Source organism: Motacilla alba, chromosome 2 (genome assembly GCF_015832195.1).
Source record: "Motacilla alba alba isolate MOTALB_02 chromosome 2, Motacilla_alba_V1.0_pri, whole genome shotgun sequence".
NCBI lineage: Eukaryota > Metazoa > Chordata > Aves > Passeriformes > Motacillidae > Motacilla > Motacilla alba.
This window is the reverse complement of record NC_052017.1, coordinates 131,758,807-131,774,034: the sequence shown is the minus strand read 5'-3', so window position 1 is coordinate 131,774,034 and position 15,228 is coordinate 131,758,807. Positions and strand designations below refer to the sequence as shown.

General features: G+C 42.4%; 2 protein-coding genes across 2 annotated transcripts in view; one reads left to right on the top strand and one right to left on the bottom strand.

The window, feature by feature from the left end:
- The window catches only part of DCAF13 (DDB1 and CUL4 associated factor 13), a 26,962-nt gene extending 26,423 nt beyond the window's left edge, over nucleotides 1-539 (bottom strand). The window contains exon 1 of the mRNA XM_038127314.1: nucleotides 383-539. Coding sequence (XP_037983242.1) covers nucleotides 383-452 — 70 coding nt within the window. The 5' untranslated portion in view covers nucleotides 453-539. The remainder of the gene's footprint in view (nucleotides 1-382) is intronic.
- SLC25A32 (solute carrier family 25 member 32) lies at nucleotides 529-15,228 on the top strand. The gene is made up of 7 exons (XM_038127316.1): nucleotides 529-743; nucleotides 3,488-3,638; nucleotides 4,650-4,735; nucleotides 5,950-6,110; nucleotides 10,464-10,577; nucleotides 11,133-11,278; nucleotides 12,749-15,228. Exons 1-7 carry the CDS (start codon nucleotides 572-574, stop codon nucleotides 12,882-12,884), a joined length of 966 nt encoding a protein of 321 aa, XP_037983244.1. The 5' UTR covers nucleotides 529-571; the 3' UTR covers nucleotides 12,885-15,228.

Sequence of the window (15,228 nt, the reverse complement as noted above, 5' to 3'; positions counted from 1 at the left end):
CCAGGCTCTGGAAGCTCCAGGCTCTGCCACCCCGGGGTGCCGCTCCCGGCAGCCGCCGCTCGGGCCACGGCAAGGCAAGCTCCCCTCCGCAGGGGCACCGCACGCAAACCCCCGCCCGGGACCGGCCCCGCGGGGGAAACTCCCGGCGCTCGCAAGGAGGGAAGCCCAAAGCCCACGGCCCGAGCTCTCCGATTCTCGCTGCTAGCGGGCACCAGCGCAGCGGCGGAGGGGAGGGGACCGGAGCGGAGCAGGGCGCGGACGACGGGCGACCGAACGCCATCCTGGGCCGCCGGCCTCATCCCTTCCGGGCGGGCTGTGCCGTGCCGTGCCGGGCCGTGCCGTGCCGGGCCGGGCCGAGGGCCGATGCCGGAGCCCCGCTCACCGCGCTGCAGGTCCAGCTTGGTCTCCCGCACGTAGTCATCGGGGTTGCGGCTCAGCACCTTCACCCGCATCCCGCCGCCGCCGCCGCCCGGCACCGCGCGCGCACGTGACCGGATGCGCCGCGCGGGCCGTTCTCGCGCGAAGCCGCGAGCCCCGCCGCGGCCCCGCCCCTGCGCGCGCGCGGCCGGCGATGGGCGCCGCGGGCCCCGCGTGCGCGGCGCGCGAGCCGCTGTCGCGGGAGCCGGCGCTGCGCTCCGTGCTGCGGCACGTGCGGCTGGAGAACCTGGCGGCGGGAATGAGCGGCGGCGTCCTGTCCACCCTGGCGCTGCACCCGCTGGACCTCGTCAAGATCCGCTTCGCAGGTGAGGCCGGACCCGCCGCCCTCCGCCGTCCCGCGCTGAGGACGTGCCCGAGCTCGCCGAGCCCGGCGCGGGACCTGCCGCGCTTCCCGCTCCGAGCCCGCGCTGCTCTGCCCGCCCCTGCAGCGCCACGGTGCCGGGGCAGCCCCACGGCTCGGAATGAACGGGCCGTGAGCCCAAAGGGTCTCCCATTCTCTTCCCTGTATCCCAAAGGTGCTTCTTGTCACTTGCAGGGAGCGTGAGGTGTGCGGCAGCCTCGGGCTGGAGAGCTGCCCGCCTCTTCCCGCCTTCCGCGGCCGCCAGGGCCAGAGGCAGCCGAGCGCTGCCCGCTCTTAGCAGGCGGGTTGTCCCGAGCCCGCGTCCAAAGTTCACCTCTATGCCAAAGATTTTCAACACTGAAAGCGTAGCGGTGGTTTTGGAATAACCTTGGTTGTTAACAATAGTGGTATTGTTTTGCAGAAAATTCTGTAACTAGTTTGTTTTTCCGCAGGGAAACATGGCAGCTTCTCTTGACTTTTCTGCTGATTTGAGAAACTTGTGCACCATTTATCATATTTTCTTTCAGCGAGGTTGAAACATTTTACTGTATCTTTGGATTGTTTTCTTAACTAGATACCTGGATGTTTTAAGATCTCAAAACCAAGCTGTCACAGAGACATTTTACGAAGTTCAAAGCGTTGTGTGTCCTGGTTGGGCACATCCTGGGCTGCGTTATGGAAAGCACAGCCAGCAGAAAGGCTCTTTTCTCTCTGTTTTCCATTTGTAAGACTAGGTCAGAAGTACTGTGTTTACTTTGGGGCTCTCCAGGACAAGGAAGGAAGACAATGACACACTGCTGTGACTGCAGTGGAAGCCACCAGACTGGTGAAGGGGCTGGAGCACATGGCATAGAACAGGCTGACAGAACAGGATCCCTTTGGCCTCAGAAGGGAAGGGCTGAGGGGAGCTGAAGTTGCAGTCTGTGACAGTGTTATTGGAAGACACAGAGAAGGGAAAGCCACATTCTTGGAGATAGATTCCTTGGAAAAGGAACAAGCACAAGCGTGAACATGGAGAATTCCAGTTATTTTACTGTGAGAAGGGTCAGATAGTGGAAAAGGTTACCCAGACAGGCCGTAATCTCTTCAGCCATGGAAACATTGAGGAGTCAACTGGTCGTGTCCCTAAGTAACCAGGTCTAATTAGATCTGGTTTGAGTACAGGTTTGGATTAGGTGGCTTTTGGAGGTCATGTACTTTCACGTGCTTCTTTGGGTTGAAAATAACAATTCCTATGTTTTGTCTTCAAGCAGGAAGCAGGAGCTGATATCAGAAATGAATGTTGTGAAGACTCTTGGCAGCATCATTGACAGAAAGACTTGCATTTGTGTCTCTGATTTGCGATGTTGTTTGATATGTTTATAAACTTGATCTAGTGTCTGCATAGTAAAAAGTGTCACAAATGTCTTAGGGAAAGGTCTAGCAACACTTATTCAGGAAAGGAGAAAAGAGGTGTTTGTGTTCTAGTTTTGAGTGGCTGTCAAGGTGTTGAGGCGTTGTCACACTGTCCTCAGCAAAAGCATCTTGTCTTTAATGCTGAAGTCTGTCACAATGTGTGTGGGACGCAGAGTTCAAGGGGAACAGAGTTCAATGTGGCACTGAACAGAAAATGCCTGTGTACCAGGATTGATTTTGTTGGGGACACAAAAACTACACTTGTAAAACTTTGAGATCAGTTTTCAGTACAGTTGCAATCTAGCCATATGTCTGTAGTAAGAATGAAAGCTGCTGCTATGTTGGCATCACAGAGTAATTTAGGTCAGAAGAGAGCTAAGGAGTTCACCCCCCATTCAGATAAGCTCTGCTTAGATCAGTTTGTTCAGTCTTGTGTACTGGAGTTTTGAGTAGCTCCAAAGATGCTCTTCAGGCAACTTGAAGTGTTCGAGTATTTGGCCATTCTGCTGGGAATTTTGGTCAGAATTCCCTGTATTTCAGCTTGTGTCTGTTACCTCTTATCACCTTCACCATGGACTGTACCACATATCTCATCAGTAATCAACTTAGTCCTTTGTTATTATGGTAGGAGCAATAGTAGTTACCACTCCAAGTTTTTTGGACATCCATGTTCTACATGATCTATCAGACAAAAACTTGTTGTTTTCTGCATTTTTGAAGTGGTATTTTCTGAACATTTGGACAACCAGCTGTTAGGTTATTGGGTGGGAGAAGAAACCTTTGAGTAATCTGTTAAAAACTGACTTGGGAATCAGTAAGACATGACCCATTGTTTTATAGAACATTTTAAAGAGAAAATTTGAATTTATGGGTTGTTACTTAGGACTTGTCTAAACAACTTAGAGAAACGTGTCAAGGGTGCCATCCATATCACTTGAAATATGATGCAAAATTGCTGGAGTGCTAAAAAGAAGAGACAGAAAACCTCAGGTCTGCTGCTCATCAAAAATGTACAAAAGTGAATTTATTTAGCCTTGTCAGATTAATAGGAACTTTCCTCTTACTGAGCTAAGTAGTTACCTCTCATTTTTATTTATTTTCCCCCTTTTTTGCCTAAGTTCTTTAAGCTTATAAAGCTGTAAACCCCAACTCTTGCATACTTGTGAAATAATGCTCGTGTAATACAGCTGATCAGTTATGTTTCATGTTCATTTATTGCTTGCTTTAGAGGCTGTGGACTCCTGTGTTGGCTTGGAGGCAGTTGAACTTTATGCTCCCTGAAATATTTTCCAGTATAATTTCTTTCTTTCCTAGTGAGCGATGGGTTGGAGCTGAGGCCAAAGTACAATGGAATTCTTCACTGTATGAGCACAGTGTGGAAGCATGAAGGGCTTCGAGGCTTGTACCAAGGGGTGACTCCAAACATGGTGGGAGCAGGGGCCTCCTGGGGACTTTACTTCTTCTTGTAAGTAGAACTGTAAAATGTGTCGCTGCCTGGGCAATGCAGTGTTAGATATACATTGCATCTTCTTTGTGACGTATAAAAATGTGCTAAGGGACTTACAAACTTGTCTTTCTCTTAGCTAGTCCAGGTTTGTTAACGTTTATTATGGTTTGCTGTTTTAGAGTTTAAGCAGTTTGAGTCAGAGAGCTGTTCCTTTGTCAGGTACAGTGCATTCCCTTGATGCTGTGAAAATACTAAGGAATTTGAGAGGTGGTGATGCTATTAGTAAAGAATTCTCTATAAGTGCCAATACACTGTTCTTAAAACCTCACGAAAAGCAAGAATCTAAATTGATTTTTTAAAAATTAAAGAGCATGAAGTTTTCTACTAAAACTAAATGTTTGATTATTTTTAATCATTTTAGTGACTTTTTTCATTGTTTTTGTCAATTGATGAGCTTTGCTTTTAAAACCCATTTTTTAATATTCTACTTTATTAACTCTGTCACTGCTTATTCCTATTAATTGAAACATTTTAGGGACTAGTTAGCCTGTTCAAAGCTCACTTGTCAGTTGTCTAGACTGTTATTGTTGTACTTCAGTTCTTAAGCTTTGCTGTAGATTGCTATTGACACTTCATCTTCTGTTGACAATTTCTTAATTCACAAAGATTGCAAACTGGATCAAGAGAAGAACGTTCAGTGTATTTCTGAGCTAGAGGGTAGATACCTAGCACTGTGGGTCCCAATAATCTTCTTTTAGAAGTTAATTCTTGATATCTGGTAATTTTCAAGATGCAGTCCTGTTGATACTGACGGTTTAATTACACAATTTGAATATATATTTCCATAGTTCACTTTAAAGAGCTAACTGCTCAGAGACAATTAATCAATTAAATAACAGTAGTTTGGATGCCTTTTCTTCAAAAGCTGTGTACCCCCATGATCTTAAGTCAGGTATGACATTCTGGATTGGGTTTTTTGTGATGTAGATCTGTTTTCACCTTCACTAAACGATGTTGTACATTTTCCAGTTACAATGCCATCAAAGCTTACAAGAAGGAAGGGAAGATGGAAAGTCTCAGTGCGAGCGAACACCTAGTGTCAGCTGCAGAGGCTGGTGAGGTTAAATGAAAAAATTAATGTTCACTTGTAGCCTTTCCATGTGCTGCTACCTGCCTTTGTGTGTCAGTGCAGCTTTTTCTTACAGGTGGCCAGTGTGAGTGTTCCAGCCCAGATGCAATAGTTTGTTGTCTGTAAATAAAACAAAGATGTCTAGCACAAATAGGTGGATCACTGTGGTCCTTCAGTTTTGTGCAGAATTAGCAGTTGTCAAAATGTCTTTTGTCCTAGTTTTCATTCTGTGTAAGCACTTCCATGTTTAGTACCGTACTGGGTCCCAAAATGTAACTATAGAAATCTGCTGCTATCAGATTGTTAACTTGTGAAATGTTTAACACCTGGACCTGGAAAGGAGGTGGCCTATTGAATCATGGAATGTTTTGGGTTGGAAGGGCCCTTAAAAATAATCTAGTTCCAACCCCCTGTCTTTGGCTGGGACACCTCCCACTTGACCAGGTTGCTCAAAGCCCCATCCAGCCTGGTCTCGAACACTTGCAGAGGTGGAGCATCCACAACTTCTCTGGGCAACCTGTTCCAGTGCCTCACCACCATCGCAGTAAAGAATTTCTGCCTCGCATCTAATCTAAAGCTACTCTCTTTCAGTTTGAATCATTCCCCCTTGTCCTGTCACTACATGCTGTACAGGCAATTTGGAAGACTTTTTATTAGGATTTTGCAGCATTAATTTAACACTGAAATATAAGGCATATTGTTTGACATGAGATGTCATAATGAATTCTGTTACAGTGATATTTTCAATAAGTTATAAAGCTATAACAGGTTCTTGCTATTAACCTGTCAAAATTATTAAGCAAATCTCACATCGCTGAGGTGTCCATTAAATTTTGAATTATTGTATACTGAAGAATAGCTCAGATAATCAGTGGTACATTAAGAAACTACATTTAATGTCAGATTATACTACTAACTGTGGAAAGATGAAGCAAAAAAGGGGCTGTACTAGGAAATGCAAAAATACATGTGCCCTGCAAAAGTACCCCCAGCAGGAGTGAATTGGATTTGACTGTGAGCCTTGAAGGGAGAGAGAGGGAGCAATGGAGGGCATAAACTTCTCCTGTTTTGAACAATATGAGCACTCTGGTAGGCAAAGTAGCTTTGTCATTGTAGAAGCCTGTGTTACAATGGAATGAACAAACTGAGACAATCTGTGGAAGTGGCATAACCACGAGAGTAACTTCTGTCTGTTCTCAGGAGCCATGACCCTCTGCATTACAAACCCAATATGGGTAACCAAGACTCGACTTGTGCTACAATACAACGCTGGCGTGGATCCATCCAAGCGGCAGTACAGAGGAATGTTTGATGCTCTCATAAAGATATACAAGACAGAGGGCATACGTGGCTTATATAAGGTAATCACATTTCAGAAAAATTCCATGATTGCCTGGCACCACCCAGTAGTATGGTGAGACTTCTAAATATTTGTCTACAAAAAAAAAATCATAATAGATCACTTTCATTCTGTCTTTCCCAATGAAGAGCTGCAGCAAAAAGGCTTAGTCAGAAGAAATGCCATTATACTAGTGATAAACTGCTTTGTAATTTTATTGAGCCTTCCTGTAATTAGAATTTGGATAAGCAGGACAGCAACAATGTAACCTATGTTGCTGGTAGTACTTTCTTGCGTTCTATCCCTTATCTCTGCATTTCTAACCTCTTCTGGAAGATAACATGACTAAAGTACTTGCTAATTTTTTCTTCCACAATGGATAGTTTCACAACTGCTTATTTGCCCTCTGGTTATTGATGTCTGTAATCTGTCAGCTCTAGATGCATTAAATTTGCAGACTTCTAAATATGGTCTGCATATGTGTGGGTTTTTTGTTCCCTTTAATTTAGGAAAACAGAAGGCAACGAGATTTGGACTTTTTCCTCCTCCTCTCTTCAGATCATTACGTCAAGATGCATTCATCAGTGCTTGGAAGTTGTGAAGAAACCTATTTAAGTTCAGTCTGGCTCTTCTCTTGCAAGTGATGCTGCAGAATATAAAATCATAGAATGGCTTGGGTTGGAAGGGATCTTAAAGATATTCTTGTTCCAACACCCCTGTGTATACCCTGCCCCTGTGTTGGGTAGGTATGCCTTCCACTAGCTCCTGCTGCTCAGAGTCCCGTCCAGCCTGGCCTTGAACACTGCCAGGAATAGGGAACAAGACCACTTTCTCTTAGAAATTATCCTGATTACTGAACATTAGATTATTTTATTTTCAGTGAAAAATGTGATCCTTCCTATTCTGTAAGACTTGTGTGCTTCATGGCAATGAATGCCAAATTCTAACACCAGGAACATGGCACCTTACTTATTCCTAAATTGAAATTGTCAGGTTCTCTGGTTTGCCTGCCTGGATGTCTGCTCTGTTCCATGTAGATAAGTTCTGATTTCTTGGATCTGTTAGGTTTTAAGATGTCCTTCCACCCTTCTTTTCAGATTATTCATGCGAGTAGCATGTGTCGCCTTTGGCACTAGGAGCTTCTTTGTAGTGTTAATCTGCAAGTGTGGGACTAAAGCAGCTACTTCCTTTGAAAGAGCAAATTACTTGCTTAAATCTGCAAAGAAGGTGACCTAAATAGGTCTTGAGTGACCTACATAAGTATGCACACTGAGCAACTTCCATTTGACGTCAGGGCTCTCTCAACCTTGTCTATACTGGGGAAAAAGGCTCCTCTTCAGGTGGCTCTTTGACTTGTACATGCTTTAGCTTCCTCCATTTCAGTGTTTGGGGGAGCTTTTCTTTTTCTTGCTCAATTTGAAATTGTACAGCTAAAGCTTTGTTAATTGTCCTGAGTCAGGAGTTGTAGTATGCACAGTTGTCTTCTTTTTGCTCATAATCTTAGTTTCAGATAGCATTCCTTGTAGCAGATAAGGGGATCTCAGATAGTACCACCTTATAGTAAATGAAGGGATCTCAAATAGAGCAACTGTCTCAGATAGAGCTGGAAATAAAATCTGGAAGCAGTTTCTTTCTGTTTTAGATTTATCTCCTAAAGAATGGTATTTCTGACCAAACAATTGAATATTGCTTTTTTTTGCACAGATGCTGTTACTGATCTGAGCAAATCCTTTCAGTCCTTTGAGGTACAAACTGGTTATGTCAGGCTACATCAATCTTTCTAGCAGGGATCAAAGCTGCCTTTATTAGCTCTGCTGGATATTGATTGTTCATCAAATACAGTTTGTCTGAATCTGGGTTTCTCAGTAAGTTGTTCCTCTTGAGCTTGGCCTGGTTCTGAAAAGGCAGGAGGAGTCTCCTTTGCTCGTTATTCCAGTAACCATCCAGTCAGTGATCTTCCACACCCTCCATCCACTGGGCTTTTTGTCTTTTGACCCCCTGATGACTGGGGACAGAGCTGCTCTGCTGCACACCAGGCTGAATTAAAAAACAGCTTGGGGTTATGTTTCAAAAACTTCCCTGGCCAAGATATTTCAGTGAAAAAATCAGTTTTGCTTTGAAACATTTTTCCATAAGAATACATTGTTTTCTATAATCAATAAAAGCCTGGGTCAGCTCCTATTTTACTGAGGCACATTGACTGACAATTGCCTCACTCCCTGTTTGCATTTTTTAATATTGGGCCAACATTAAAAGTCCCTCAGTCTTTGGAAGCTCAGCACAAGACTTTAATAAAGCATGCTGGTATTTGTGTATGAAGTACTACCAGTAGATGCTTTAGGACTCAAGGGTGCAAGTTATCCAAATCTTCTGGCTTAAGTTTAAGCGTTTAGCTCTCTTAAAGGTTGTTTAACATTCTTCTTTTGTTGGCAGGGAAAGTATTATCTCATTTTTCTATGATATAAATACATTGTTCTAATTCTTTCCAAGTGGAGAACAATTACTTCCATTGTCTTTTAGTTATTTTACTGATTAATCACTGGGAAATGTTTGTGAAGATTTTCCCTGCTATGACTGTCCATAAGTTTCATACTGGGTTTTTATTGTTTTTTTTGCTGACCCAGATAATTTTTTCTTTGACATTTTTGGGGTTTTTTTTCTGCTCCTTCTGTTTTATATTGCTTTTATTTTCTTCTTTGATCCAGGATTTCTGAAAACCAAAGTTGTCTTTTTCCCTCTGTTGGGGCCCTTTGGCTTCAAACTTCACTTTGTGCTTACAGCTGACAAAATACAGATATGTGGTTTAATTCCACTTGTTCTCAGTTGGGAAAGTTTTTTTTCTGGGACTTTCACTAGCCCTTAATGCATTTCATCAGTTTGTGGTCACTGATGGTGAGTTCATGACCATTATTTCTTACTGTGAGAAGAAATTTATCCTCATGTATTAAAGAAATTCTGAAAAATCATTTCCTGAATGACTGAAAAACTTTAGAAATCTATATGTAGCATTTGGAAAGCTGATCCCTGAAGTGGTAGTTTGTTTATTATCTGTGCAATTTTTATGCCTGCTGTAGTTTTAGTTATTGGGGTTTTTTCTGCAATTTAGGAGTTTTATTATTTTGTCTTGTTAACACTAATTCAGTGGACTCCTTCAGGGATCCCTTCTCCTTTTCACCTTCTCCAGGTTTTTAATCATATTCTAATAAGTCTTCAACATTTTGGGCTTCCCTTTTAGTCTAACACAGAGCTTTGCATCTGAGCACATTTTTAAGTTCCTTTTTCTTGCCTGAATGGATCATAGGAAATAAAACTGTTCTTTCTTTTTTTAAACTTTGGTTCTTTGAGTGCTTTTAACCACATTTTGATCACTTACTCTGTTATAATTGTACCCCATAAGTTTGCATTGTACCCCAGGAGTTTGCAGCAAGCTTTTGAGTCCCTTTCTGGCCAAGATGATAAATCCTCCATTTATTTGTGTTTTTCAATGCAAGTGACCAACTCTTCAAAAAGAATTATTCCTTTTCAGAGCCCCTGCAGCTGGCAGTTCATTTTAATGGAGCTAGTCCTGCTCCTGGGGGAACTCCTGTCTTTTCTTTCTTGTGGAGACAGTTCAGAAAGCACTGTTTTCCCCCTTCATTTCAACTTTTTTGAACTTGAAGGTTGATGTGTATTTTCATGTGTTTGTGTGTGTAAGAAAGACAGCGCTGGAGCTGCTCACTCTCTTCTCCCACAGGGACATGTTATGGTAGTGAACATGGCAGTGTCAGGTTTATGGTTAGATTTGATAATCCTAAAGATCTTTTCCAACCAAAATGATTCTATGATTCTATGTAGACACAAATACTTTTAGTGTAGAACTATCTCATGGACACACATTTTTTGTAGAGACACACATGCAAACACCTGCATATCTATTTCATAGGCTCAGTCCTAAGAATGTTTTGTATCTCTGCTCCTGGTGGCTCTTCTCTGAGTTGCCAGCATCTGTCATTGCTTCACCAGTCTCAGGTGATAACCAGACCCCTCAGTGCCAGTCTCTGGAAATGTGCACTGAGCAGCTTATTTGCAAGACCACAGCTTGATTTGTGATCTTGCAGTCCTAATCTGTGTTACCAGCTCGTGCTCTGTGAGGTGGAGTCCCTGGGCCACTTGTTTCATCTCAGTGACTCAGTAGGTGACTTTAGGCTGTATGGCAGAACAGAAGCATTTATTGAGTGTTGGTGTGGTGCCTGCCCTTAAGGATACCTGAGTCAGACTGCTGTGCAGGCACAGTCTGTACATTAAGGGAGGACAATTGTAGGGGTGTGAGCTGTGCTCTGTCAAGTTGTTGAGGTTTTGTGCATTACCCTTTAACCTTGTTTTATCCTTTTTTTAGGGATTTGTGCCTGGTCTGTTTGGAACATCACATGGAGCCCTTCAGTTCATGGCCTATGAGGATTTGAAAGAGAGATACAACAAGTATAGAAACAGAGTATCAGATACAAAATTGGTATGATGCTTGAGAATAAAAATGTGTTGTGGCATGTAAATAAATAGAAGTGGATTCCATTTGTCAGGTTATACAGCAGCCAAATGAACAAAGTATTGGTAGATTAAGTGAAGTGAAGAATATATAGAAGGAAATAATACTTTCTCACTTTTTAGGAGCAGGCAACTGGTTTTCAGTGGTTTTGAAAACCAACTTCTTATTTTGGCAACTGTTTTGAGAATTTTAGAGGATGGAATGAGGGTTTTTCCTTATTTTGTGGAACCACAGGGGTGGTATTAAACCCTGGAAAACTGTTTGGGTGCACGTTGGGCAAAGGTAACTACTTTTGGAAGAAGTGTTTCTCTTGATGGGAATGAGAAGGCACAACACATATTTTGCAGTCAATTACTTGTAGCACTGCATGTAGTAAACTGACATTTCTTTTAATGCATTGTATTATAAGAGGGAAAATGTAGAGTATTGTTCAGTTATGTATTTAAAAATCAAATAAGACTTAGGGAACTGGCTAATTTAAACCATACCTAAGGCAAGCCTGACAATTTTTGTTGCTTTTAGAACACTGTGGAATACATAATGATGGCAGCTGTATCCAAAATATTTGCTGTGGTAGCAACATATCCCTATCAAGTTGTACGAGCTCGTCTTCAAGACCAGCATAACACATATTCTGGGGTGTTTGATGTGATCCGCAGGACGTGGAGGTAGGTGTGCAAAATTAAAAGCCCACATGAGTTTTACAGAATGAGAGCTACCTTTACTGGCTTCTTGCTAACTTGCAGAACCAGTAGAGTTCAGAGCAAACAAAGAGTTAGTTGTACAAAGTCATGTTGTGCAAGATGCCACCAACAGCAGTAAGCTAAGGAGAGAGGAGGAGATTGGAGAGAGTCAATGTCCCCTGCAGGTTTCTGTTGTTTATTCTGTCTCCCTTCTTTCTTCTCCAGCAAATTTCACAAGCTAAAAAATAACATTGTCATGGCTGGTTTGGGACACTAAATGAGGTCTCACTTGAACTGCTTTGGATTATCACATTGGACAGGAGCATTGTGCTGCTGGGAGTTGTGACTAATCCAAATTCCTGGCAAGGTGAAGTGAGCTAGCCAGAGCTGATTATACTGATGTCCCTGGGTTACCCTGGTGCCTGACTGCATTTGTAGTCTGGTCCCAGCTTCCTGTAGGACCTTTAGAGACCTGTGACCTCACACCTGTTCATATCTTCTCACAAACCTTCCCTGAGCTCTTCCCTGAGCTGCACAGTGCAGGGGGGAGTTTTCACACAGGCCTGTGTAGTTGCTAAGGGTGGCCACCTCTCCATGAGCATCCGTGGCTTTGGGCAGTGCTTCTGGGTTGGGCCATATTGCTGGAGAGCTGGGAATGGGCTCCTGGGCTGTCAAGAGGGGCCAGCTCAGTAAGTGACTGAGGTCTGTTGTTCCAGGAGCACCCCTGGTTCAGAGGCTGTGCAGCCACTTTGACTGGAGGTAATTCAGAGCAGAGGTAGCTCTGATGTGTCAGTGCTGAGCCCTTCAGTGCTGCAGGCTACGGGAAGGCTTTTTAGTTCTGGTGAAGTGTAGTACAGCCATTCTGGAGCCACTGCTGAGCTCATGATGAAACAAATGGGACATAGGGAGGGTTGTGTAAAACACACCCAAGCATTTTTCAGGATCTCTGTTGACTCCTCCTTCCAGGTGTCCTATGCCTGTGAAGCCTGCCCCTAAAGAGCTGAGATTTAATGTCTCTAAAAATTTTTAACAGCCCTAGCGTGACACACTGATTCAAATTGGGTGAAATTAGATTCTCATTTATTGGCCAGTAGAACGGAAATTCTGGAAGGGGTGCTTAAATTCATAAAAAGGGAATGATGACTTTTCTTAGTTGTTGAGCCAGCTCTTGTAGCATGAAGAAAGATAGTAAATTGCCTTACTTGGACAATACCCACAAAAACCGCTCAAAGCCTTGGCTAAATAACTGATCTACATAATGCTATTATGTGTTCAGAAGAAAAAACAACGGGTTAATACTTGATTCACTTTAAACACTGTCTGAAATTGTTATTTCTAACCTGAAGTACATCTCTCAATGGGAGTGTGAGAAATAAAATGCCCGGCTTTGTTTTATGTCTGATTTTTTTTCTATTAAAAGACATTAATTAAAACCTCTTTTTTTTTTCTTTAAAGGAAAGAAGGTGTACATGGATTTTACAAAGGAATTATACCTAATGTAATCAGAGTGACTCCTGCCTGCTGTATTACCTTTGTAGTTTATGAAAATGTGTCTGGCTTTTTACTTGGTTTTAGGAAAGAAAACAATTGAAGGTATGAACTTGTGTTCCTAGGAAGGAATCTATCCTTTATTTTTTATATTTATGATCTGGGAGAAATTTAGTTCAGCAGTCTTCTTTGACACTGTGAATTGATCTGGTATTTTGAGGAAAGAATGTAGAGACAATAAACCCTGCCAACATCTCTCCTGTTGAACGTTCCTGCATTGCTGCCTTCCTCTCTGAATCAGCTGTGTCTGCTTGAAGCAGATGTCTGCAACTGTGAAATAAGAGTGCTGTGACTGGGTGAAGGCAGCTGCACAGCAATCCCATTCATCCTGGCCTGCCTGGAATAACCCACTAAGCAGTTTCAACAAGTCTCAAGATAACAGTTGGTGAGATTCTGCTCCTGCACAAGTGGAAAAGTTCATATGAAAGCAACCCTGGGGCCTGTCAAAGCGTTCTTAAATCTCTGAGTCTCATTAAAATGAGGAATGTCATCTGAATCCACCTCTGTGTTATTCATCAGATTTTGGGATATGGAATGCTCCAGACTCCATTGTTCATCCAACACAGAAGCGCTGCCTCAGCTGGGTGCAGTTTGGAAACTGAAATTGTTTTTTTAAAACAGCTGTCCATTCTTGGGTTTGAATAATTGCAAGTCTGATGAAGCTCAGTTCTTGTCTCATACCAGGACAGACTTGCACTGTGTTTTTTGACTTGGTTTTAGCAGCAGACCGATGTGCTGAAAGTGCATGCATTGCTTAATTCATTTTCTCTCTTTCATGCTCTCTCCATCTCTCTCTCTGTGCCAGAGTCTGTCTCCATTAATGATGCAGCTGACCAAATATTACTAACAAAATGCATATTTGAAAGTGAGCTTACATTTTAAAGATGAGAATTTTTTTCCAAAAATCCCATAGTGATGCAGTGTTCAAGCCAGTGTATTAAATAGGATCACATTTACTTTCAATAGTATTCTCTGGAAAAAAAATGTTTCTAGTCTAAAAAAATCCTATGCACAGGACTTTCTTAAAAAAAAAAAACAGAACAATCTGTTAATGTGTTTGGATTTGGTTTAAGGAAAAGATTGTTAATATATTGATTGCTAATTTACTGATAAATTAAATTCCCTTCTCAGTAAATTTGTATAGTAGTTATGGGGATTTTCCACACCAATAATTTCCATCAAGGATATGTACTTTTTAGAGTTCGGGGTTTGGTGGTTTTGGGTTTTTTATGTCTTTAAGAAAAAACATTACTGACCCTAATATCTGCCTCCTGCTGTTGGTAAGAAGATATTAAGTATCTAGTAAATATCATTTAACCAGGAAATGAGCTAGCAAAGGCTATCCAACAGTTAGGGGGAAATCATCAGTTTCGTGGGGAGTAAAGTAATCACTTAGAGAAGTTTCCTGTTTACCAGACTAAACGAAAGCAGCAAGAGCAATTTTTAATAAAAATTTTACAGATTAGGGACTTGGTTTAAATTTTAAGTTAAAATCTGGAAAGCTACAGAAACTACTCAGTATATTGAATCTTCATTCAGCGATCCTTTTGGTTGGTTTTGTAGATACTGTTGCCACATACCACATTTTTTTGTATAACTAAATTTATTCATAATTTAAACTTTAAACTTTCTCTTCCACAATCCCATCCCCTCTACTGATAGAGTTGATAATCTCATTGGAAGGAATCTCATCTGGGGCCAGCAAGGCTGGCTTGGTTTTTATTACAGAAGGCTCAGTGTGTATTTAGCTGAAGATAAATTTACTGGAACTTTACCATGTAAATTATGTAGATCCAAAACAGCAGCTTCTGCCTTTGGAGGGTGCACATTGTGTGTTTTGTGGTACACAGAATGAATTCAGTGGAACACTGAATTAACTCTACCCCCCAGGTCTAAAATATATTGTGAAGACATATGAAAATATCGTAAAAGAGAAAAAGCTGTGCAGGTACTAGCCTGGATTAGTGTGCTCTGGGCCCAGAACAGCTTACTCCTGCTTCAGGATAAATGCAGGGTGTGAGCATGTGCACAATCACTCCCTGTGTGTTAGCTGACGTTCTGTAAGTTCACGCCACAGCTCAGCTCATAGTAACTTGTTTGTGTTCAGGTACCTTAAAACCATCGTCCAAGCCAGTGAAAACATTGCAGTTCTTCAGAGACAAAATACCAGCTGTGTAACTTGCTGGCTTGCAGCAAATCTCACACACCATCTTGCAGCTGGGCAAGCCCAAGTGCTCCTCTTGCAGGTGTCCTCCCCTGGTATCTGCAACAACAGCTACAGGCAAGAGCTACCCATCCAAGAGATGCCTGGGGGAAATCTTACAGCTTGTTCACAAAAGAAAATGAGATTTAATTCGAAATAGCTGAAATAAATTCATTATCTCAGA

Coding starts and splice junctions, on each gene's coding strand:
- SLC25A32 (XM_038127316.1), top strand. CDS start 572: ATGGGCGCCGCGGGCCCCGCGTGCGCGGCGCGCGAGCCGCTGTCGCGG. Junction 3,639..4,649: donor TGGGGACTTTACTTCTTCTT/GTAAGTAGAACT, acceptor TACATTTTCCAG/TTACAATGCCATCAAAGCTT. Junction 6,111..10,463: donor GCATACGTGGCTTATATAAG/GTAATCACATTT, acceptor TCCTTTTTTTAG/GGATTTGTGCCTGGTCTGTT.